General features: G+C 41.6%; 1 protein-coding gene and 1 non-coding gene across 2 annotated transcripts; both read left to right on the plus strand.

Annotated features, from left to right (window-relative positions):
- The first annotated feature begins 5984 nt into the window (after window positions 1–5984).
- On the plus strand, window positions 5985–21064 carry WNT5A (Wnt family member 5A). The gene is made up of 5 exons (XM_070933638.1): window positions 5985–6135; window positions 10641–10768; window positions 11798–12063; window positions 15901–16193; window positions 20208–21064. Exons 1-5 carry the CDS (start codon window positions 6130–6132, stop codon window positions 20664–20666), a joined length of 1152 nt encoding a protein of 383 aa, XP_070789739.1. The 5' UTR covers window positions 5985–6129; the 3' UTR covers window positions 20667–21064.
- A 1509-nt stretch (window positions 21065–22573) lies between these two features.
- On the plus strand, window positions 22574–22679 carry LOC139313544 (U6 spliceosomal RNA). The gene has a single exon (XR_011600142.1). It is a non-coding gene; the product is annotated as a U6 spliceosomal RNA (small nuclear RNA).
- Window positions 22680–23323: the final 644 nt, after the last annotated feature.

The following is a 23323-nucleotide window of genomic DNA, read 5'->3' on the forward strand; positions in this document are numbered from 1 at the left end:
AAAAGTCTCCTGGGAAGACACAAATGGTGATCTCCTGACCCCAGGATACTGCAACTGTCATGAATACATGCCTGTGCCAAGCACCCAAATTTTGATTATGCATATAACTCTGGGAATGCTGCAATGGTCATAAGTGGGAGGACTGGTTTTAAATTACTTTTTTCAGCACCATGGTAACTTTGAATGGTTACTAAACAAATGGTCTAAAGTCAAAGACTACTTGTTAGCCAGTGTGAGGTTATTTTCCCATTGAGCCTGATATGGCTACTATGATTGCAGTGGCTCTTCTGAGTCTCAAGGAAAGGTCTTTCCCAACACTGCTAAAGATTTTTTATATATATAATTGGAAAGGAAAGGGCAGAGATGGAACCATCCATATGACTTCTCTGTATCACAGTCTCTGAAGATGTCTACATCAAGAATATGGTCAGGTACAGTGTCTCCATCAGAATAGTTCAAATTGGTTTGGATTAAATTTTAGGTAGGCTTCAGCCTTTTTCAACTTGTAACCAATTTTATGAACATCAGGAGGACTAATAGTTGATCTTAATAAATGGCTCAACAATCTTAAATATATTTAATGTATTTACAGATCCATCGGCTTGAACCTGATGAAATGGATGCTAATCTGCTTCAGTATAGACCAAAGCACTTTTCTGTGTCTCTGTGCCAACAGGCTTTAATTGTTTTCACTGATGTTAATGTCACACAGGAATGTACATTTATAAAACAATAACTTTGCTTTACAAGCATAGCTGTTAACATTAAAGGACTTGCATTTTGACTTAAAATGTTTTTAAAAACACAGAGTAACTTTTCTTGCTGGTGGGGTAAGATTCATCTTATCTAAATGAATTAATGGATGAGAAGGCAATAATTCAGTCAACATTTTCTTTGGTTTACATCCAAAATCTTTCCTGTCCCCCACCCTACTATCTAACCATAACACCAAAATGACCTAGCAACATCTTTTTTTTCTGTCATGTCCCCATGACAATGTTATTTCATCCATAGCCTCATCACAATGTATGTAAGATAGGTGATGTTTTGTCCCATAATTGTATGGGAGCTAAAGTGGGAAGCAAAATCAAAGTGATGTATCAAATTTCACTCAGATGCAATCTAATACATATAGTCTCTTGGTTACTTTTATTTGAAGTTTTAATAATAAGAACAATAGTACCAATAGAGATAGGTGCAGCAGTCCCTTGGGTGCAATTCAAAAACATCTGGAACACCGCTTACACACCATTGGCATTGACAAAAATCACAAGTCAATTGCAAAAGGCAGTTTTACTCAGAAAAGGCTTACATTCTGTGAGGATACCTTTAACACCATGGAACAACAATATCTGCTCATCCCAGGTCTTTGGAAAGAACTCAATAGGGGGATAAAATGCCAAATCCAGTCTAAGTATCTGTCTGACTATGCAACCAAAGATAATAGTAATACTCTGTTGTCTCTCAAAGAGTCAAAATAGCTATCAAAATTTTGTAATATAAGACTACTCAGCCAGTGGAATTGTAAATGCTTTATCAGTAGGAACTTTTTTTTGGATCATAATAGGATAATAGAGCAAAATGGCAAAATGGATAGGATACCCCTCAACCCTTACAAAGAAGCCTGAAAGTCAGCATTTATTTGACCTACGCAGAGAAGGGAAACTAGGAGGGAAAAATCCTTAGTGTTGCTTGTGTCTCAATTTCCTAAGCCTGGCCCACTTTATTTTTTGCCACAACTTCATGATTGGCAAATTTTTGCCCCACTGGTTGGTGATATGAAGGGCAGCAAAGATGGGGAATTCATCAAATGTGGTTTTTTTTTCTCCTTTATGACTGGTACACATCCAAATGGTACACATTCAAAATCTGGGCCCTACAATTCATCAGCAGGTCAGACCAAAAGGTCCAAGGCAGGTCAGGAAGTAGAAATAAAGACAGTGCATTTCTCCTCCCTTTCATGGTTGAATAGTACTAACTCTGCAGTGGGAAAAGGCCCTAAATTGGGATTGCTTCTTTGTTAGATTATGTTAGAATGATGCTGTCCATTGGCGAACCCATCACTGTTTAGTTTGCAAACTCAACCTAAATGGCTGCCATTCACACTTACTTGGGAGCAGGGCACATTATTTCCTGCAAAGGGACCACTGGATCTAGATAGCTCTGCTTTTCCCCACCTGCAGTAAACCAGTCGCATTAGGGGGCAATAATCCCCTAATTCTTGAATGGCCATAGTTTGGGGGAGGATGGGAATTGGGATCCAACCGTTTGAAGAGCATCTGGCTGGGGAAGGAGACAGTTCTCTGTAATTCCCGTTTTGGCAGGGTTGAAGAGTAGGATCCAGATGGGTTGGATTCCCAGAGACTCAAAGCAGATTGTGCTCTCAAGGCCTGTTGATCCTTCTCCCTCTGAGCTGCTGGCACCATGTGGGAGAAAGAGCTGGCAATGACTTTGGGAGAGCCTTATTGAAGGTCGAGGGGGACAAAAGGATCCTGCATCCAGATCCTCCGTCAACAACTCTGCCTAATTGACATCGGAAGCCCGCTGAGTCTGAGCAGGCAAGTAGCCACTGCCAGCCGGCAGGCATCCCTGCCCGAAGGGAAGGAAAATCTCCTTCCTCGCCCCCACCCACTTCCCTCCCCCCCCCCCCTGCGCACAACTGCCCGGGTCCTGAATCAGCCGCTTCTGCCAAGAGCGATCTTCGCAGGCCCACTAACTCCTTTTCGCTGGACTCGAAGGAGAAGGAAGATCGAGTAAGAGATGGGGGAGGGGACTGCACGTTGAAATCAAAGTAAGTTTGAGTTGAAATAATACCTCCAGACGGAAAAAAAAAAGGATCTCCAGCTCAGGCGGGTGGCGGTGGTGGGGAATAGCTCTCCGGCACTTTGGCTCCGCAGGTCCAGGGAGTTCAAGGCTGGGACTTGTAACTTGACTTTTTCGCAAGTGTATTTAGGAGCGCAGCCCGCTAAGCTAACCTTGATGGATTCGCGCCGTACGAAAGATTTTTTTTTTCTATGCAAGCAGCATGAATGGGTATCTAAGTAATGCTTTGAATAAGCGATTTCCCCCCATATCCTCATTTGCTAAATCAATCCAGTTCTAATATGTCTTTCCTGCTTCCTTTCTCTCCCTCCTTTAAACGTCTTTTTTTTTAAATGAGCGGTTAAAAGACATTGTTTTAACTATTTAATTTAAAATTATTATAAAAAACCCAGCTGCTCCCCGTAGCTTGTGATAACTTCTGATTATTGACCTGAGCCTATAGGATGGGTAGAGGGAACAATCCGATGTTGCTAAACCATCATTCCCAACATCGTTGGCCAGCAATGTCTGCAATGCTATAAGTGTCCAACCTCGCTATTGGCCGTTCTCCGAATGCTGTTTGGATTATGATGCATTTCCAATCTAGTATTTTTCCAGATGTTTTGGGATTATAGTATAATTACCATTATTATTCGGCTGATTCCGGGAATCCCAATTCACTGAAAAGACATCTAGTTGGGAACTCATAAACAAAATAAATTATGGAGGTTTGGACTTTCTTGTATCTCGGAGGCTCGGACTTCACCACATATATGTTTTAGGACCGAGCGCTCTGCATGGAGTTAAAGACTGGGTAGGGAGTTAGATGTATTTACCATCGTTCTGAAAGCGGGAGAAATTGACAGGTTTCCCGAGAGACTTCATAAACTATCTACAAAGTTTTTCTTCTCTCGATGCAACAGAGTAGTATCATTTCTGGCAGAATGGGGCAGGCGTCATCTGGGTAGGTGCCTTGAATAACCTTTTATGCCTGACAGTAATTATAAAGCAATCGTATTATTCCGCAGCCGTTTTTAAACTTGGACACATTGATGGGTTATTAATGGGGCGGGCTACCTAACGGAACCTCACTTACTGATCCCCAGGCAATTGTAAGGGGGACTAAATACGGAGAATGAGTTATTGAAAATTTTGCATTCCTGCGTTGCGTTTTTCTTTGAGAGTTGTCCAGAGATATTCCCCCTTGCAGGAATACGGTGTAGCTTGTCACTTCTTTTGCCCGCTCATGAGGGAGTGGGTCTTCATTTGCACACGTTTAAATGTTTGCAGGCTGGCTGTTTGGAGCCGTTCGTCGGTTTAGTATCCCAACTACAGTATTATTAGATCGGAGATAGCCACGTGAAGCTCCCGGCCAGCCCCGTCCATTTGATTGTGCGCAGAAACAGAATTAAGGTCTAAACTTAAACTGCAAACGTCATGCCTCTGTGTTGATCACAGCCATCGTTATATATTGAGATAAAGCCACTCTGGTCATGCGCAGAGGGTTGTTTTATTAATTCCGTGCGTTGCAGCGCTGAGTTTTGGCATTAATGAAACCATGGACCTGAGCCCATACACTAACTCCAAGTTTGCCTGTAGGGTTGAAATCATATGCACACTCCTTTATTTGGGAATAAAGCCTATTGAGCCACTGCCAGCCCGAGTAAACATGCACAGGAATAGACTAGTCTGCACAGCTGGTCTACCCTGACCTAAGATTGGTATCTCGTGCAAAACTTCGTTTTAAGAGAAAGCCATGTTTCTGCCTTTCACCAAAATCAAAACCCGATAGCCACGTTGCAAGCTGGAATTTAAAAACGAAGGCTCCCTCTGAAAAAATGCGCACACCACAAGTTACAGCTACTGCTAATTTACGTGGTAAAACGGGTTCTAAATCAAACGATGTTGTCCAAAAATTAATTTTTAAAAAAATATAGGAGGAATTAAAATTGAATAGAGTGATTTCCGGCTCTAAAATGAATTTGTGCTGAAAGTAACCGAACCGTGGTAATCTCTATTCAGGACAGGCCAACAGAAAGTAAAAGTGCAGCACCTGAAGATTGACCGACCGTGTGTGTGTGTGTGTGTGTGTGTGTGTGTGTGTGGAGTTTCATTCCTATTGTTTTCTTTAGGAAGGTCAAGACAGTTTCCTCTCCCAACAATAGTTCGTGTGAGACAGACTTGGTCGAGAGCACTCAAGTGAACATCAAGGCCGAGCGAAAGATTCGAACTCAGGCTTAGTCTAACTAAGTACAAACCCGACTCCACCCCCCACCCCCCACTCTACGGGCGTAGAAAACAATGAACAGATGTCGGGGCGATGAGCAATTCCAGATTAACGTCGTCCTTTCACGCGGGTGTAAATTCCAAGAATGCCGCCCTCTCCGCTGGCTGGCTGGCATTGGCGCTGCCGCGTTATCCCACCCAGCCAGCAGCTCGGCGCTGAGTCCAGAGGCTGCCGCCTGAGGTGCAGCTTAAAAGCTCGCTCTGGGTTGCAATAGGTTGACACACGGCGCACGCGCGTCTCCGCGAGCTCTTCCTTCGTCGCCTCCTCCCTCCCTCCCCTCCCCTCCCGGTTCTTTCCCTGCAGACACCGTCGCCTTTGCAACTTTTCTCGCACTTCGCGCCAGGCGAGGGGAGCAGAAGCGCGCCCGCGTCGGCCGCGCCAGCAACTAGCGCGGAGGAAAAGAGAAGGAGCTGCCTTGTGCCCGCGCGGCGCAGAATGAAGTCGGGACTGTGAGGGAAGGGAGAGCGGCACTTTTGTGTGTGTGTGTGTGGGGTTTTTTTTTTTTGCGCCACCGCGGGACATGGATTGGAGCAGCTGCCGTAGCCTCCGCCGCCACCACCGCCGTCCTGCGCTTTGATGCCGGAGGAGTTCGCCCCTTTCCCTTGTCCGTCTCTCGCTCGCTCTCTCGCAATGGAGGGACTCCGCTGGGGCAAAGCTTGCCGGTGCCGGGCGCCCGTGGCAGCGGGTAGGTAGACGGCGGGGAAGGAAGTCTGCAGGAGTGTTCGGGAGGCGTCGAGCCTCGCGCGGGAGGCGGCGGCGGCGCCGTGGCAGCGGTACCTGGCTGGGCTGATCTGCGATTGTCTCGGTTCGATCGCGGATGGACCTTGCGAAGGAGGCTTCTTCGCTCCAGCGCTGGAGCGGGTCTCCCCTCCCCGCCCCCCGACCAGAACAACCCTGTCATTTGTCGCCGGAGAAGATTGCGAGAAGTTGGGTTTTGGGCTTCCTCGATTGGATTACTTGGCTGCTAAACTAGACGGTTTCCTGATTCTCTTCTGGTCCCCTCGGCCGTCGTCTCTTCCTCCCTCCCCCTCCTCCCCACAATGGAGGTGAGTAGCGCTTGGAAATGAGAAGGGTGGGTGTGCTTGAAACCCGCTTGCTCGAGATACGGGGAGGAGGAGGAGGGAGGGGGGCGATAGTTGGGGTTTCTTCCCAAACATCCTAGTTTTGAGTCAGGAAAATCTTGAGACGAAAACAAAACTTTTTTTTCCTTCTTGGAAGAGCTTAGCCAGAGCTACTTGGCACCCCCCCTCCCCACAATATTAAGTTTATTGTGGAGCTGATGAGAAAGGGTAAACCATATTTTCCTCTATTGGTCTCATAATATTAAATTCCGGTTATGCATTAGGGCACGCAATCGAAACTCCTAGTTTTCTCAGAAACCTGTTGTTCCAAAGGATTTCTGCTTAGTCGTCCTTTGCTTTTGGAGTGAGTGATCGATTTCCTCGGAAAGCTGTTTTAATTCCTCCCTAAATCCACATGCTTTACCTCGCCTATCCAGTGGGTTTTAAAAGGACAACTTTAACTGCCACTTTTAACTCGTGGGGATTGAAGAAACGGGAGTAATGGCAGCCTTGGAAAGGCCTGTACCTTTAAGGGGTTTTGGCTGGTGGCCAGTGGGGAAAAAAAAAAAAATCCCTGGGCGACTTTCTCCTCCTCCATCTCGAGCCCTCAGTTTTTGTTCTCGGGTTCTGTATGTTGTCATACAGAAGGGTCCCGCTTTTACTCGCGAGGGAGGATGGAAGGGTTTTGTCTCCGCTCGCTCCCCCAGGGCCTTTGATGCTCCAAATGTTCCGTGTTCAAAAAGTAGTGTGTGTTTGTTTTTAATTGTCAATTGTATGCTAAATTAGTTACAGTCGTGGGGTCAGTGAAAGTTCAGCTTCAGCCAGGAAAGTTCAGCTTTTCTCTCGGCGGGTGGGGTAGTCAAATTGCATAAACCGACAGAAAGTCCAGCGATTTTCTTGCATTTGGGTTAATCGTGGGGTGAGCCGAAACAAGTCGCTTTAGCCCACCGCCTGGTTTGCAGCCCTTGACTCGTTCCCTTTGTTGAAAACCTGGAAGCTTCTGCAATCAAACTTCGGGACGCTTTGCCCCTTTTATATCCCCACCGAACCTGCGGGACAATTGGTGGGTTGGCAGGTATCGGCTCCTAAAATCCGAGCCCGGCCCCTTGCAGCAATTCTGGCTGCGTTTTGCAACCCATCAGATTAGAAAGGGCTCGCAGTCTGTATACCTACTTAACCCCAGTAGAACTGAGCTTTAAAATAGCGGCCATAAAACCAGATGTACAAACAGACTTTCCAGACCCCTTGCATTTTTTTTTTTTAAAAAAACGACGTCGCAAGCGGAGAAGCCCGCGCTCCGTTGCAGAGAGGGGAAAATGTATTAAAAAGTTCATCTTCGCCAGTGCCCCAAAAACGACCGGCTGCAAGAAGCGTCTTTGATACGGACCTTCTGCAGATACAGAAAACGGTTCCGTCCCGAATGAGTGGAGGGATCTGCTTGAGCGCGGTGCGTTTTCCTTGGGTGCCCCGTACGGAATGGGGAGGGGTTTCGCCTCCGAGGTCCTTTCTGCTCTGCGCTAGGATGCACTGAATAAACTCAAAAGTAATGAATGCCACCAAAAGCCGAGAGGAAGGCGACAACTCCAGATCCGCCGGCTTTCGGCTGGACCTAACGTTTCGCGGTTGCGATTGCCCTCTATCGGGGAAGGAGGAGAATGCCTCCTTAGAGCAACCCGACGGAGTTTTAGCCAGGCGACTGACTTCTGTGCATAAGGTATTTAAAGCGCCTCCTGTCTCTTCAGCCTGTGGAATCCCTTCGTCCCTTCTGCTTATTTTTGAGCAGAAAAGGGGTTTTGTATATAGAATGCAATAAAACTTGGGATTCTCCTAGCGGAGTTTGCATGAAGCATATTCCGAGCATTCAGCGACGCAGGATATCGTTATAAGGTTTCCCCCGGTTGTCAGCAAAATAGTACAATTGAGAGTTTGCATCAGGAAAAGCAGCTCCACTGGACCATCTGTGCCCTGGGATTTTCTCCTTTGGCATTTTACCTTTTCCAAAAAGCCCTTGTTTGACCCTCCCCACTCTCCCAGCTTTAGTAAGAAAGCCTCGGAAAACGTCCCGCCCTAGATCCTGACCTCTGTGACCCTCAGATTCAACTTTCTCGCGAGTGGTTTATTCTTGGATTAGCATCATCAAATTGCACCTTGCAAAGCCCACTGCTCTCGAGCGGCAAGCTGAAACTGCGGCCTGAAATCTGCATGGATGTGCCACAGCGAAAGGTCCCCCGAGACGGAGGGAACGGGCCCAAGGCCACACGGGAAGCTTAGATCGGAGGTAGGGGAAGCGATTGAATCGCCCCGATGGGCAATGGCTAAGGGAGCCTTCCTTCCTTCCTCGCCTTCTTCCGGTTTGTCCGTACGCTGTTCGCCTTCGACGAGGGGCGGCTGGAGTGGCTTTCGCGGTCTCCCCGGCCCCCATTTCCCTCCCTTCTTTTGCTGAGCGTGGACGGCTTTATGGGGCATGAACTCCGCGCTTCAGTCTGATGGAGGAATAAATCGGGTGCCCGTCATTAGACGCGCAGCCTCTCCGGCCGGTTCCCCCAAATTCTTACAGCCTTCTGTCACGTTGCATTTGGGGAGACCGCTTAACGGGGCGCGACCGCGCCTTGTTTTACGCGGGATAGAACCAAAAAAAAAGCGGCGTGAGGGCAAGCTGGAAGGGGCTCGGAATAGGCCAGATTAAGTCCATCGGGAGCATTCCCGGTGCCAAGTCTCCCGTCGGCGAGAGTTCAAGCATGTTAAAATGTGACTCGCGAACCAGCTCCATTTCCCCGCTTCTGGAAGCTTGAAGGAGCCGTTCTGGCCCGCTCGCCTGGAAAGCCATTTTCCTTTTTACCCAGCACGAGGCCGAGGAGAATCCCTGCGTAGAAGGGCCAGCCGAGCAATACGAGCCGGGGGGGCGGGCGGGGGGTTCCCAGGGAAATAAACCAAACTTCCCCAAGAGTTTTTTGCAAGTCAAACCTGGAGGGCGATTTGCAGTGGCAGACGCGACAAGCGCGATCCCGCCTTCTTCCTTGCCGGAGCACCCTGTACCTTCAGCTGTATCACCCCCCCCCCATCTCTTGGGGGGTAGTTAAGGGCAGACCTGGTTTTTTTGTGGGGGGGGGAAGTAATCCCATTGGAAATCTGCAGAATGGGCTTCTGAGTAGACGCGGTTAAGATTGAGTGGTGAGTGGAATTGTGTTTTGGTCAGGACAATAATACTGCAACCATACCGACCAGGTTGAAACATCAATGTCCGTCGGCACGGGAGTGTAGAGAAAGCAACACTGGATTGTGCTGATTTCTCTTTTTAAAACTTGGAAATGGAAATGCCCGTCGCAGGGCTATCTTTTTCCGTCTTCAAACCGCCTGCTATGCCTGAAACCCTCCGGACTTCCTCCTAGGTTACTCCTCTACCCGCGGAATGAACCTTCCCAACCCAGCCATGCCTAGGCGGCGAGCGAGCGCGCAGCTCGAAAGTTGCTTGCTCGGCGCCCTCCGATTAATTCGCGGCGTTTGCGCGCGGGGAAGCCCGGGGTTGCGCGTGAAAGGCAGACCCGCCCTCCGCTGGCGGTCTGTGGTGGTTCCGGGACCTTTCTGCTTCATCGGGGGAGCGGCTCTGAAACTGTCCGGTTCTCAAATCCGGGCTCGCTGTAATTGCTACGGTGTAAATGATTTAAGGTTCTCCAAGGCCAACCATGAAAACGAAAGAGAGTCCCTTCTAGCCGCGAATGAATCACGAAAATCTGGATAGAAGCATTCGTGACATTCCTTTAAGTGGGGAAAGGGACGCTAATTGCTTTGGGTTTAGGCCGTCGGAGGTTTATTAAATTGTCTCTGGTTCTTGCCAGTGATGCAGAAATGGGGAGAGCTCCTCTCCTTCCATTGAGAAGGCTTGTCACAAGCCTTGAGCCCAACTCTCTACCTCATCACTCCAGGATTCACTTGAAGAGATTCTTCCCCAAAATGATAGGCCTTTGCTTGCCCCCCCTCCCTTTCTGGGGTTCTTTGATGGATTGGTGCTCAAAAACCCTGTGGTGTGTGTGTGTGTGTTCACTGCTTAATCTCTTTCCTGTCTCAGTCCACCTGCTTCTCCTGACAGGGTGGCCAGCCGTGGAACCCAGCAGCACCCAGCTCGCTGCGCCAGGGCTGGGTTTTGCCCCAAAGCCAAGGTCTTGTCTACTGCAGTCTGGGAGGAGAAGAAGGAGGAGGAAGAGAGGGAGGACCGTGGGCTGGGTACCGGTCAGCTTCCCTTCAGTATCTGGGCTGCTTTGAGAGTTAGTCAAACACTGAGATCCAACAGTGGGGCAGTTGGGCGGATGAATGCACTTGGAGCAGCAGGCAGTGGCTTGGCCATTGCACTGTAAGAACTCATTGGGGAAAAGGGCCGCTGCCGCTTTGCAGAGAATCGCCCCCCCTTCAGGCTGGACTTTGTTCACTTTTGAAATGGTCTGAGCCACGCAATAACAGTCAAATCAGTCTCTTTCCTCTTCCCTCCCCTACAGAAGTCCATGGGAGCAATAATGCAAAGTGGAACTTTGTGGACAGGGGCAATGACTTCCAAGTACCTTTTGTTGGGTCTGACCATCTTCTCTTCGCTTCTCCAAATCATGATAGAAGCCAGCTCTTGGTGGTAAGCTTTTTAATTCTATTTTTATCACTTTCTAATCACCCACACACAATACAGGTCTGTCTGTCTCCGGTTTCCAGATAATATGAAGAAGGAAGGCCCAGATAGTTCCTGGAAAATGTAATTACTTGATTTATGAATCCCTAACCACTTGTTTCATTCTGTTCCTTTAGTGAACTCTCTGCCACATATATGTAATAATTTGAATTCTCTATGGAACCAACTGTAATAGTAGAAACTAAATAAAATGTGAAGTTGAAATGAGCGTATTGAGCTTGCAACATAAGCACACATACACAAAAGTGAATCCTGGGAGCTACTTTAAAATAATGGATTTAGTAACTTTCTGTTATTTTTTTCTCTGAAAGAATATAAGGCTATAGATTCTGTATACATATAGGGGTAAGCCCTATTGATCTTAATGGAATTTAATTTCTGGAAACAGTTCTACTGTCTGATTAACAGGCATTTATCATTAAAACACACATTTAAGTTAGAAAAAATATTTGGTTGAAGTTGTTAGTTGTGGTTGTTAAATTAAGGCATTTATTTCATAATGCCTCTAGAAATTGTCTAGTTCAGATATATGTTCACATAGTTCATATAGTTTACATACAAACTATATTTTGTGTTATTTAACTTGTTAATTTTATTGATGTTCAATATGTTTTAGATAGTAATATGCTGATATTACAGGGTTTTTTTTAAAAAAAGTATGTGGTAGGTTAGGATTTAAATATTTTCAGAGTGTGTTTGTGTGTGTTTAATTCTCAAAAATGTAGGGAGAGCGCAATAATTTAAAGCTAAGGGGGCAAATGTATTTAGATAAATGCATTTTTGTCTTCCTAACTTCATGCAGATGGTTTTACTTTATTATTTCAAATATTCAACAAGTCTTTCTTCCCACTTTGGCCACTATGCCTAGAACATCACTGAACCTTTCTTCCAAGTAAATCTGCTGTAGGACTGCATGTGCATTCAGTTTCTGTATTTGAACTGTCTCTTATTAATATAACTCTTCTCCTTTTACAGGTCTCTAGGTATGAACCATATGAATCCTATGAACCCTGTCCAGATGCCAGAGGTGTATATAATTGGAGCCCAACCTCTCTGTAGCCAATTGGCAGGGCTGTCTCAAGGACAAAAGAAACTCTGCCATTTGTACCAGGATCACATGCAATACATTGGAGAGGGCGCAAAGACAGGGATCAAAGAATGCCAGTATCAGTTCCGCCACAGAAGATGGAATTGTAGCACTGTGGATAATAACTCTGTCTTTGGCAGAGTCATGCAGATAGGTAGGAAGTACTTTAGAGTCTACATGAAGTATTTTTGTATGTTATGTGCTAGAAAACTTTGCCAGGTCCTTTATGTGCCACTGAAGATAATCAAGAATGGAAATGTTAAAATGCCTTTGGCAAAAAGCCAAAATCCTTTTGGTGAGCAAGCAGCCATTGTGAGACTGACGGTTATATAGAAAAGAGAAGAATAATACTGAAGTTCTCGTCCCATCCCCCAAATCTGTTTTTAGGACAGGAGATTGGAAGCAGATTTGGCTGGCCTAGGATCATTTTCATAGCAAAACCATGTTAACAGTTGAATTTTGTCTTTAGATTAATCACCTTAATTTTTCATACCATTATATCAAGTCTATTCTGGACTGTTATTTTAATACATAATTTCTCAGCTCAAGCTTGTATATATACCAATATTGAAATCTCATTACGTTTAAAGGAAAATGTAATGAGATTTCAACAGGAAAAGCAAGTTCAGGATTATAGCTTTCTGAAAACAAGCTAATTCTCATTAAAGAAATTTAAGGCTATGATGTGAATTATGTTGGTGTTTGTAGACAGAATACTTTGAATAAGGCCAAGTGTGTGTCTGTGCGTGCATATGCAGCCATAGATACATAGATGATACATATACTTAAGCAATTGCTATTCTTCATAAAAGATCTCTCTAGTAGGAATATATCTTTTGTCAATTTATTTTTGATTTTTTTTTTGCTGACAAGCTTATACCAGCAGAATTCCATTTTATGCTTTACAGAGGTCTTATCTCTGATAACCCCACTGAATTTGATGGGCTCAGCTCACAGCATTATTATAGATACCTTGGTTGACTGGTGGATTGCTGTTTTCTCCCCTTATCCGCTTGCAGAAATGACATCTGAATATTTAAGTCTGAACCTCCGGTCTAGCCCTTCCCCCAATTTAACTCACAGCTTGTGTATAATATCATTTCAGAATACTGAGATCTAAATCTAATTTTACATTCCTCTTTTTGAAACAGGATAGGAAAGGATTGGAATGACTTTAAAATTAGATTAAAAATAACTTCATTTAAGAATTGAGTAGGCTTCTGCTTTGCTTGAAGGGATGCTGTTAAGTCACATTTACTCTAAAAGTTAATTTTATGTAAAATAACCTTTACAAAATCTCAAACATTTTCCGTGCCCTTTTTAATGAAGTAAGTGGAAACACTTGCCTTTTGAAGACTTAAATGTTCTCCTGCAGCTTTGCATTATAATTGCTGTTGAGGGAGGCTTTGAATAAATTTTTTAATTGTTAGTATAGTATGTGTTCCATAGATATGGAGTGCTAAAAGCCTGAAACTATTTCAGATATTAGCATAGATGTATGTGTCTAGGACTTGAAGATTGGTTTTATAATATCTGAGTTAACACAACCTCTTTATACAAAGTTTACAACTATCAGTGCTAGAACTACTTCCCATTTTAGTTTCAGGCCTTCGATTCCTGCTCATAATATATCTGCATTTATTTCATTTGATTTAAAATGGCAATAACCTGTTTAAGTTAATTACAAGTCAGGATGTGCGCATCCAACTTTTCAGATCATGAAAATACTAGTGAGAACAAGTAGTGTGAGAAATTTCTCCAAAGCAGTGAGAAATTGTCATTTCATATTTCAGCCTACTTTAAGTGAATTATAAAATAGGTTGTTGTTTCTCTTTACCCAGACACCTGTTTCTTGCTTAAACACTTTTCTACCTTACTATAAATCCAGCTATAACAGTGTACTTGTTACAAAGGATAGAGTCTATTGGCTGTTTTTCTTTGTGTTTCTCAGAATTTTTGTGAGAAATTCTTAGCTGATTTGACTTGAAAGAATACTTGAAATATTTTGTGTAGTGTATTGCAAGGTTGTACAATTTCTTCATCTAAATTTAAGTAAAGAGTAAAAGTCTAATGATTAGATTTACATCTTCATTGCTGAAAGGAACAAATCTGATATCAATGAAGTATATTGGTGTTGTCGCTTTAAGAGCTGACTCTCAAGGTAGAATATCTCTTACAGTTATGGTTTTTATTTGTGAAATAGCACAAGCTTTGGCATTAAGTGCAGTGAGATATGAATCAGCATACATTACTGCTGGCACAAGTATTTCTTTGTTTTCTGAACAATCCTGGAAAGTTGGCTGTGTAATATTTGGGTACTTTCTCTCTGGCTAGATGAACAGTAGATGATAACAAACCAAACATTTTCTGAAAATTTTGTCTATGACTTGATCTCCAAAAGTTGAAAAGCGGTCTTTGGGTTGGGAGCCGAGAATGCTTGTCGAAATCAATATAGCTTAGTTATCCTACCATATACTTGAATAAAAGTATATGATTAAAAAAAAAAGTCCTGTACTTGGTATTCACTTAAATCATGGAAACCACTAAATCAGTTGTCTTTAAAAAACTAAACTCTGAGTAAGATTACATTTTAAACTAACTTTTGAGCCATATAAGCAAATGCTCTTACTTGTTCTGAAGTCTTTCTTTCAAAATTATGTATATGGAGGAAAGAATTTTTCTTGTTTGAAATGGACAAAGATTAACATGTCATCTTTCCCTGATGTAAAGGTATCATGTTTATGCTTAGCACAGGATAGAGAACTTCCAAACAAACCAACACTCTCTTGCTGGCAGAGAGACTTCTAATATTGTCAAAGTTGATGATATTTGTCTTAAACATGCCACAAATAAATTTATTCCATCTGTTGTTTTTCTTAAAAGTATACCATCTCTGCCTTTTTTTTCCCATGCCATAGTCAAAAATTTTCTCTTAAAATATACTTTTGGGGGAAAACATAAAACCTAAATGCTACTAAAATATATATAATTGCCATATGTATGCAAAAGGAAGTAAAGTGTTTATGAACTTAATCTGAACCATACTAGTGTAAAAGTCATAGGGCTTCTCCATTATTCATATAGTTGTATTAGAATAAATCAGATTAAGCATACTACAAAAATTAATTTGGAATAAATTCCTGACTGGCACAAAACTGACAGCAAACTTCTTGAGATAATATAATTCTAAAACTTTTGTTTTAAATACAATCCTTTGGCTTTTAAAAATGTAGCTATATATATATACAAATTAATCTGTCTTTTATTTGGAAAAACCTGGAATGAGAGGATTTTAGAATTTAGGACACAGCATTGTAAAGGATTGACATTCAAATCATTGCATAAGGCTATGTTTTATCTTTTGTGACAGCCCCCTTAGTTACAATTTTAAAAAGCTATAGACAGTTGCCCAATATGGCTAAAATTGAAAGAAATCGGCATGGGACTAGCCAATTTTATTAATTTGTGGATGGATTTGTGTAACCTGTTAACTAATGAATTTTCCTTCAGGTTATTCAAATAACTAGCCCATTTTGGTATCCTGGATCTCTTACTTACCGTGAAAGCATCTCTTAAAACGCTTTTTACATTTTTCACGCAGGATATTTTGTATAGAGTACATATCTAGAAAACACGTCAATTATTTCTTGATCAGTTTGTGAACCTTATCATTAGATCAGAACTTTCTTTTTCAGTATAAACTTGTTGTTAGTTTCTCAGATACCCCAAAAGGGTGAATTTTGGAACAAGTCAAGAGGATTTTCCCATAGTTTTTTTTTTTTTTTTAAATAGGAACTTCATCCAATACCAACAAGTTTGGTCAAATATTATACTTAACGTTCACTTGATATACCCTATTTTTCAAAAGTACATTAATCCGTTGGGCAAAGTTCTTCCATTGTAAAAGTAATATATCTTCTTTGACAAATAAATACATGCACTCCAGTCTCCAATGCTGAGCAGCTTCTCTTTCTCCTTTCTTCTTTTGTAGGCAGCCGGGAAACTGCTTTTACCTATGCTGTCAGTGCTGCTGGTGTGGTGAATGCCATGAGCCGGGCCTGCCGAGAGGGAGAGCTCTCTTCCTGTGGCTGCAGCAGGGCTGCCCGGCCAAAAGATCTACCTCGGGACTGGCTGTGGGGGGGCTGTGGAGACAACATTGATTATGGCTACCGTTTTGCCAAGGAGTTTGTGGATGCCCGTGAGCGAGAGCGGATCTATCAGAAAGGATCTTATGAGAGCGCTAGAATTTTGATGAACATACATAACAATGAAGCAGGAAGAAGAGTAAGTAGCTCAAAAAAGGGATTCTTTTCATCTATTTGTTCTTAACTGATATTGTAAAGGTTTACGCTGCTGTGTAATTTACAGAAAGGCTGACTTTTCATTAATTCATTCACACGTTTGTTTTTTCCCCCCATAAGCTGTCTTGTTTTTGAATTTGTTTTCTTGAACAGACTTGATGAATAAGTGCAGAAATGATTATTATAATCTTTATTAATACCACTACTACTAGAGGTAGACTAGACAGGATACCTCAATTTAGATAAATACAAATGGCCTATTTTAAATAATAGTAATAATAAAAAGTTTACAATCTGAGTGGCACTCAAACAGCTAATGCTTGATTTCCTTCCTGTGCATGGGGCTGAAATTACACTTTTTCCCCACCCAGATTCTTCTGGTAAAATTGTGCAAGTCACAGTAAATTTTCTGCAGAATAGAGTTTTATTAGCTTATATTTCCTACCCATCCAGTTTTCTTTGGAAGGGATGAAAGAAGAAGCATATTTACTAGAGCGAAATGTTCTTGTGTGGGGCTATTTTGAGTCTTCCTTATAAGGCTGTGAAAAAAAAAGTGCCACCCTCTCTGTATTATTAGAGAAAAAGCTTTTCTGTGGTGGAAGTTGGTTTTTATGGCTTTTTTAATCTTCAAAATCTTTTAAACGAATGAGCGTAAACTTCATTTTATTGCCCTGAAGTGGAAGGAGCCAAAATCATTATTTTTCCTACAACTGACGGTGCCAGGAGAAGTCGGCTAGAGACTTTACACTTGAGTTTCAAGGTGAATTAAGATGAAGGATAATTGAAAATTAATAACATTTAAATGTGACAAGAAGGCATCTGAAAGCCTTGGGAAGGCCAACTTGTTGCTAGAAAGAAGAAAAATGACTTTTCACAGTTGCCTGTGTCGGCTTTGAGTGGTTCCCTGCTACCACCCCTTTTGAGCCGCCTTCCTGCCTTGCCATTTGGCAGGGTTTGAACTCCCCCCTTTTTAATGCTGGGTGGAAATGGCATTCAGCATCTACCTAATGTGTCAGACCCCAGGATTTTTGGGGCTGTGTCAACACTGACTCATGTCTATTTATACAGGGTAAATTATCAAGGTCTCCTTGCCAAGACTTTACAAAGAGGATATTGCGGTGTCGGCTTGTCCCCCACCCAGAGGTGTTCTGGGGTTTTCTCTTTTGGATGGAGTCACTTGGCTGTGCATGGAGACTAGTGTGGGAGGGAGATGCTAAACTGGAATGGAAAATCTGCTCTAGGAGCAGCACATCTTTCCAGTATGAAAATGGGGGGGTTGAAAAGAAAAATCTGATGCAATTCTACTATCAATGAGCCAGTCAACTGATTGGTCAAGTATCATGGATTTTTTTCCCCCAGTCTAAAGGTGGTAGGTAAAACCAACTTGTAAGTTTTATTTTTGCTAGAAATCTGGATTTTCATAGGTTCAATTATTTCCAGTTTTCCTTCTTGAAATGTTACCTGCCAAAGTTGATTACCTTCTTTCTACTGTTCTTTCTTTTTGTTATTGGGAGAATTGACATCACAAATCTGCAGATTGCTGAGCAGCACCAAGCAACTTTGAACAGAATAAGAGAAGGGAGGGACTGGATATCTTGTCATCTTGGTGAACCAGGAGGCAGTGGTGCAGATAGGTGACACCAGTTAGTGTTTATGCAAGGAGTGAGCTTGTGCTTGTGCTCTCTTGAGGATGACGACCCATTTATCAACCATGGATAAGTGGCCTCTGATCCTGTTCATTTTCTGTTATTGCTGCATTGTTTGGTTGCTGCAAATCAGGAAGTGGAAAAGAGAAGAAAAACAAAATCTGTGCACCTGAAACGTAATTGCTCAGACACATCCTTTCACTCTTCACGTTGTTGCCTATTGTACTGGTTTTTGAAATGGTTTCCGATAATAATAAAATAAAGGCAAAGATGCCCTCAGATCAAGATCAATTCCTGTTGGACTATATAGATGGAAATAAGTTTGTCATTGCCTTCTTCTGGTTAACAGCCTTGGAATTTTTGGGTAGTCTCTCATCAAAACTAGGTCTCATTCTTCTCAACTTTTTTGGAATCAGCCAATATTAAATGGCTAAGCTACTATCTCTGGTTCAAATAAAGTAAGATGGAATTCTAAGGATTTAACAGCTGGACAGCCATTGTTGAAAGAGAAAAAGCTATTTATCTAGGTTAACCTATTGAAAAAAAATCTGAATATCCAGAAAACTGCTTCATGCAGTTATGTAGGAGAACTGAGGTAAAACTGATATATTATTGTACTGGAAATGAAGGTCTGTGCTTGGACCAGGTATGAGCATATGAGACTTTAGACTGGCATAATTTGTGTAATTCTAAGAAATTTGTGGCTATTCAAGCAGCCACGGAAGGGTATTGATTGGAAAAGTGATCAGATTGCATATCTCAAGATTGATCAGAAGTTTGTCCCATTCCTTTTCTAGGGCATCTAATAATGCCTGGCATCCTTTTTTTTCCCCCCTGTCCCATCCAGCATGCAAAGGAAGTATAAAACAATCTTTAATCTTACATAATATCCTTGAACAAACACGAGTTTTCCATGGTGTCTTAAGCTCATTAATACCCACAGGTGTAAGTGGGCCAAACAACTTTGCTAGCACTTTCTCATACTTTCTGATCCTGCCAGCTTAGTATAATTTTGTAGCATAGGATGGGGTATTCTTTAATCCTGACCATCAGCATATGGTGAACCATTCACAGACAAGTTGGAGATGACATAAACAGATGACCATGATAATTTATTCCAGTGTTGTTGCTTTCTGAGACCATTTACACATTAAAAAAAGTTCCAGTTTGCATGCAAAATTTGTGAGTGAGTGATTTCCATGTTTTCAATGTTAATCAAAAAGGTGAAGAAGAAAAACCTCCAGAGATAGGAGAAACATCATGCAATGAACTACTACATATATTCTTTGGCCACCAAGTGAGAAGAAGGGCTTATTGGAAAAGATCCTAATGTTGGGAAAGATTGAAAGCAAAAGGAGAAGGGGAACAGCAGAGAATGAAATGGTTAGATAGTGTCATCAATGCAATGAACATGAGCTTGGACAGGCTCAGAGACAGTGGAGGATGGAGGTGGGCTGCCATACTATGGTCCATGAGGTCGCAAAGTATTGGACACAACTTAGCAACTGAACAACACAAACTGTAGACAATTGCTGCAGACAATTGTTTTTTCGTGGATTCATTTTTAGTGAAATTTGTGAGGTGGCAGTATCATGCCATAAAACGTTGGGAAGATAGCAAAATTAATTGGATTTCTGTATCAGTGCTGATAGGGCAGTATTGTCACTATAAATCAGCAATTTGTAGCCTGATTTTTAATATTTTACTGTCAAAATTGCTGTTTAAAGTAACTTTCTAATGCTGTGAAGGTTTTTGACTGACTATGGAGGTTCAGGTCATAGTAACTTGGACTTTTATATTTTCTGTATCTTTTCCCTCCATTATTTTTATACAAAAATGATAAGTGGGCCTATAAATAAAGAAGCAGATAAAATATATTATCAGACAAGCCTGTCAAAAACTCTTATTATATTGGGTATGATGTGACAACCAACAGTTAAGACTGGGGGAGTTTTTGTAAAAAACCCCAATGAAACAAGGTGAATGAAATTTTAATCAGCTTTCCAAATAAGTGTTTTCTGTATGTTTTAACTTTTATTGATTTAAATGGTTTTAACTGTTTTACAGTTTTAGAATTGTAAGCTGCCCAGAGTCATTTGTTTGAGATGGGCTGCTTCAGAAATTGAATAAATAATTAAAAAAAATTGTTACTTAGCAGTAGTCTAACAGGAGATTTCAAAGCAGGTGGGCATTCCGGAAGGTAGAATAGACTGGTGCCAGGGGAAGAGATGCTATCATTTGCAGTTCTTTCTCCAATGGGTAATGCATATAAAAGTAGTTGTTTTGTTTATTTTACACCTGTTTATATTTTGCGACAATAGGACTCACTTTTCTTCTTCTGACTCCTACAGACAGTGTATAGCTTGGCAGACGTAGCCTGCAAATGTCACGGTGTGTCCGGATCATGCAGCTTAAAGACCTGTTGGCTGCAGTTGGCTGACTTTCGCAAGGTGGGCGATGCTTTGAAGGAAAAATACGACAGTGCTGCCGCTATGAAACTCAATCTCCGTGGCAAACTGGTTCAGGTGAACAGCCGCTTCAATGCACCGACTATTTATGACCTGGTGTACATTGACCCTAGTCCTGATTACTGCGTGCGCAACGAGAGCACTGGGTCTCTGGGCACCCAGGGTCGACTCTGCAATAAGACTTCAGAAGGCATGGATGGCTGTGAACTTATGTGCTGTGGCCGAGGTTATGACCAGTTCAAGACTGTGCAGACAGAACGCTGCCATTGCAAGTTCCATTGGTGCTGCTACGTGAAATGCAAGAAATGCACAGAGATTGTGGACCAATTTGTCTGCAAATAAGTGGGTTGGGTGAGAGAACCTCTTCCAGTCCACCAGCAGGGGAATTGCCCTAAATGATCTCAGTTCTTATTTATAGTGCCCAATGGGTTGCTTTCCTTGTTTATATGTTAAATCTTTTGCAAAGAGAAATGATGGGGAAATCTTGTTACATCCAGCTCTGATTGTGCATAGTTTTATATTTTTTGCAATAATTGGGAGGGGGGGAAGGAATTGACAGAATATTTATTTGCATATTTGGGATTAAGATTTAACAATAGCAATGAAAATAGGATAGCTTAAAAGGATATCCATTCTATCCCAAAACAGTCACAAGAAACATGGTATAAATGCAGTAGATGAGGTATTTGTGTCACATGCTTTAGATCAGAGCATGGCTGGACTTGGTAATATAAAAAAATCTGGACATGGCTTTTGTTCATAACTTTAGTGACCAAAAAATAATAAAAATAAAAATGTTTTAATGGTAATGATTAGTTGATCTATAAAATTTTAGCGCAACATTCTTCAAACTTATTTGCATGACCCCCTGCAGGGATGGGTAAAAGCATAAGGTCCCTAAACTACTGTTGTGCTGCTAGGTAATTAAATTAATTTGAGTTTTTTCATTTATGCTTGGCCTACATATGAACATGCACTGAGTGAGGACACGGCGTGTAAAGGTGCTAGGAAGGAAACATGCACTTCTTTCACCATCATTCACATAATGCATTTCTCAGAAGACATAGGATTTGAATTAGCAAATACCATTTCTTAAAAATTATAAACAAAATCAAGAGGAAGAAAACGTGACTCATTGTAGATCAAAGCAATATTTGGAATACTGCAAATTGCAGTGAAATAAGCACGTCTCATCCATGTTTAGACAGCCTTCTGCCTTAGTTTAAAAGAATATTAATGAGTTAACTTCAGGATTTCTTGAAGTGTGTGTGCTAAATAATGCTGGAAACTGAATCTATTGTGCATTACAAAAACAAGATTCTTTATTTTTAAAGTGTTATGGATAGTAGTTTGTTTCTTTTCAGAAATGGAAGTTGGCTGATAGCATTGTGGAATTGAGAACTCTTGGCTGTCCTGTAGAGCATCTTGATAATTTAAAAATGGACAGTGTGGCAAGCAGTACCTTCTTCATCATCTGTGCTACTTTTTTTTGTTTTGTTTTAATGCACAATGCTTTAAAAATATATTGTGGCTATGCACAAACTGCTCAGACTATATTTGAGCAGTTACTTGTATATGGGAAAACTCTGGTCTGTTGGTGTCTAGTATCTCAAACCTTTTCTCATGCATATATGTTGTCAGTACAAACTACAAACCAATGATTTCTTTAAGAAAAAAAGAACATAAAGTCTGTTCAAGTTACCAGACAGTTTCTTTGTTTAGACTAAGCATATTATTATCCTCCCCCATTTTTAAAAACACTGTCAATTCACTTAAGGGGCTTTATTTGGGTTGGACGCTGGCCTCCCTTTTTCTAGGGTTTGAAAATTGTTGAAGGGCAAGTCAGTCACAATTTAACTCTCTCTTTTTCCTTTCAGAAAGTATTGGATTTTTCAACTTGGTTTAGTGAAAGATTTGGCATGATCTGAATTGTTGGTTGTGCACTTGAGCGCAGAATTCCAGAAAGTTTAATGTACAGTTTAGAACAGCCTGGCTCAACCTGGTTCTCCACCTAATGTCCGACACTATGCTGTCCTTAATGTCCCAACACTTAGCTGGGATGAGTTGAAACAGATTTATTGCAAGTTCATTGTTGCTAGTAATGGAAACAAGTTTTCTTAGGCAAATTATACCTTCTCCTTTTTTATAAATAAATAAATTCTGTGGTTAAACTAGCATATTATACAGACGCAGAAGCCATAGTAAATCTCTGTATTGTTTCAATTTTAGTACATGTGCTGTTGAAGCATGTTTTGGCAAGACATTTAGTAGAATTGGAACAATACAAAGAAAATTAGCATGGCCCCTTGTACAGGGATAACATGCCAGTTTTCATGTAAGAAGAGAATCTTTTTTCCCTTGACACAAATTTAATGCATTCTTCAGCTTCCAAGACCTCACCCAAATTCACCCACCCCAATAAATATAAGCAGATTGGAATTAATGCCAGACTTCCACCTTTCATTAACATACCAGAAGTTTCATTTCTCACAGGCTGTGAGCTTTCTCATTAATGCCATCATGATTATCAGCTTTTACAATGATGATTGCTCTTAATTTATTGTGCAAGGAAATATTTACTTCCATGGTTCCTAGTATTTGCAAACCAATGGCAACAATAACTTTCATAAATAAATAAAGCACTAGTTCCTTGAATACGTCACTTTTGGTTTTTATTATACAAAAACCACATTTTAAAATTATGTTGAACACTTATCCTTTATCATGACTTCTGCCTATGAGCAGAGACGTCAAATGATCCTAGCTATTAAAAATGCTATTTAATGTAAAATACTTCACTTTATTCTTCAGATACTATGTAAATCTACTATGTTCTCCTCTTCGTTCTGTACATTTAATGTACATAATTTTGTCTCGTGTGATTTGTATATTTCCTTGGGTTTTTTTAAAGGCTTATGCCATATTGGAAGATAGACTATAAAATAAAATGTTGGTTATATATTGGGAGATTATTTTAATTCTTTCAGGAAAGTTTTTTT

The sequence above is a fragment of the Pituophis catenifer genome, unplaced genomic scaffold (genome assembly GCF_029215685.1).
Source record: "Pituophis catenifer annectens isolate HBS135680 unplaced genomic scaffold, rPitCat1.0.hap2 SCAF_2, whole genome shotgun sequence".
Classification (NCBI taxonomy): domain Eukaryota; kingdom Metazoa; phylum Chordata; class Lepidosauria; order Squamata; family Colubridae; genus Pituophis; species Pituophis catenifer.

Excerpts from the sequence above, each read along its gene's own strand:
- WNT5A (XM_070933638.1), top strand. Across the intron at positions 10,769-11,797 it reads ATAGAAGCCAGCTCTTGGTG|GTCTCTAGGTATGAACCATA; the intron begins GTAAGCTTTTTA and ends CTCCTTTTACAG. Across the intron at positions 16,194-20,207 it reads ACAATGAAGCAGGAAGAAGA|ACAGTGTATAGCTTGGCAGA; the intron begins GTAAGTAGCTCA and ends TGACTCCTACAG.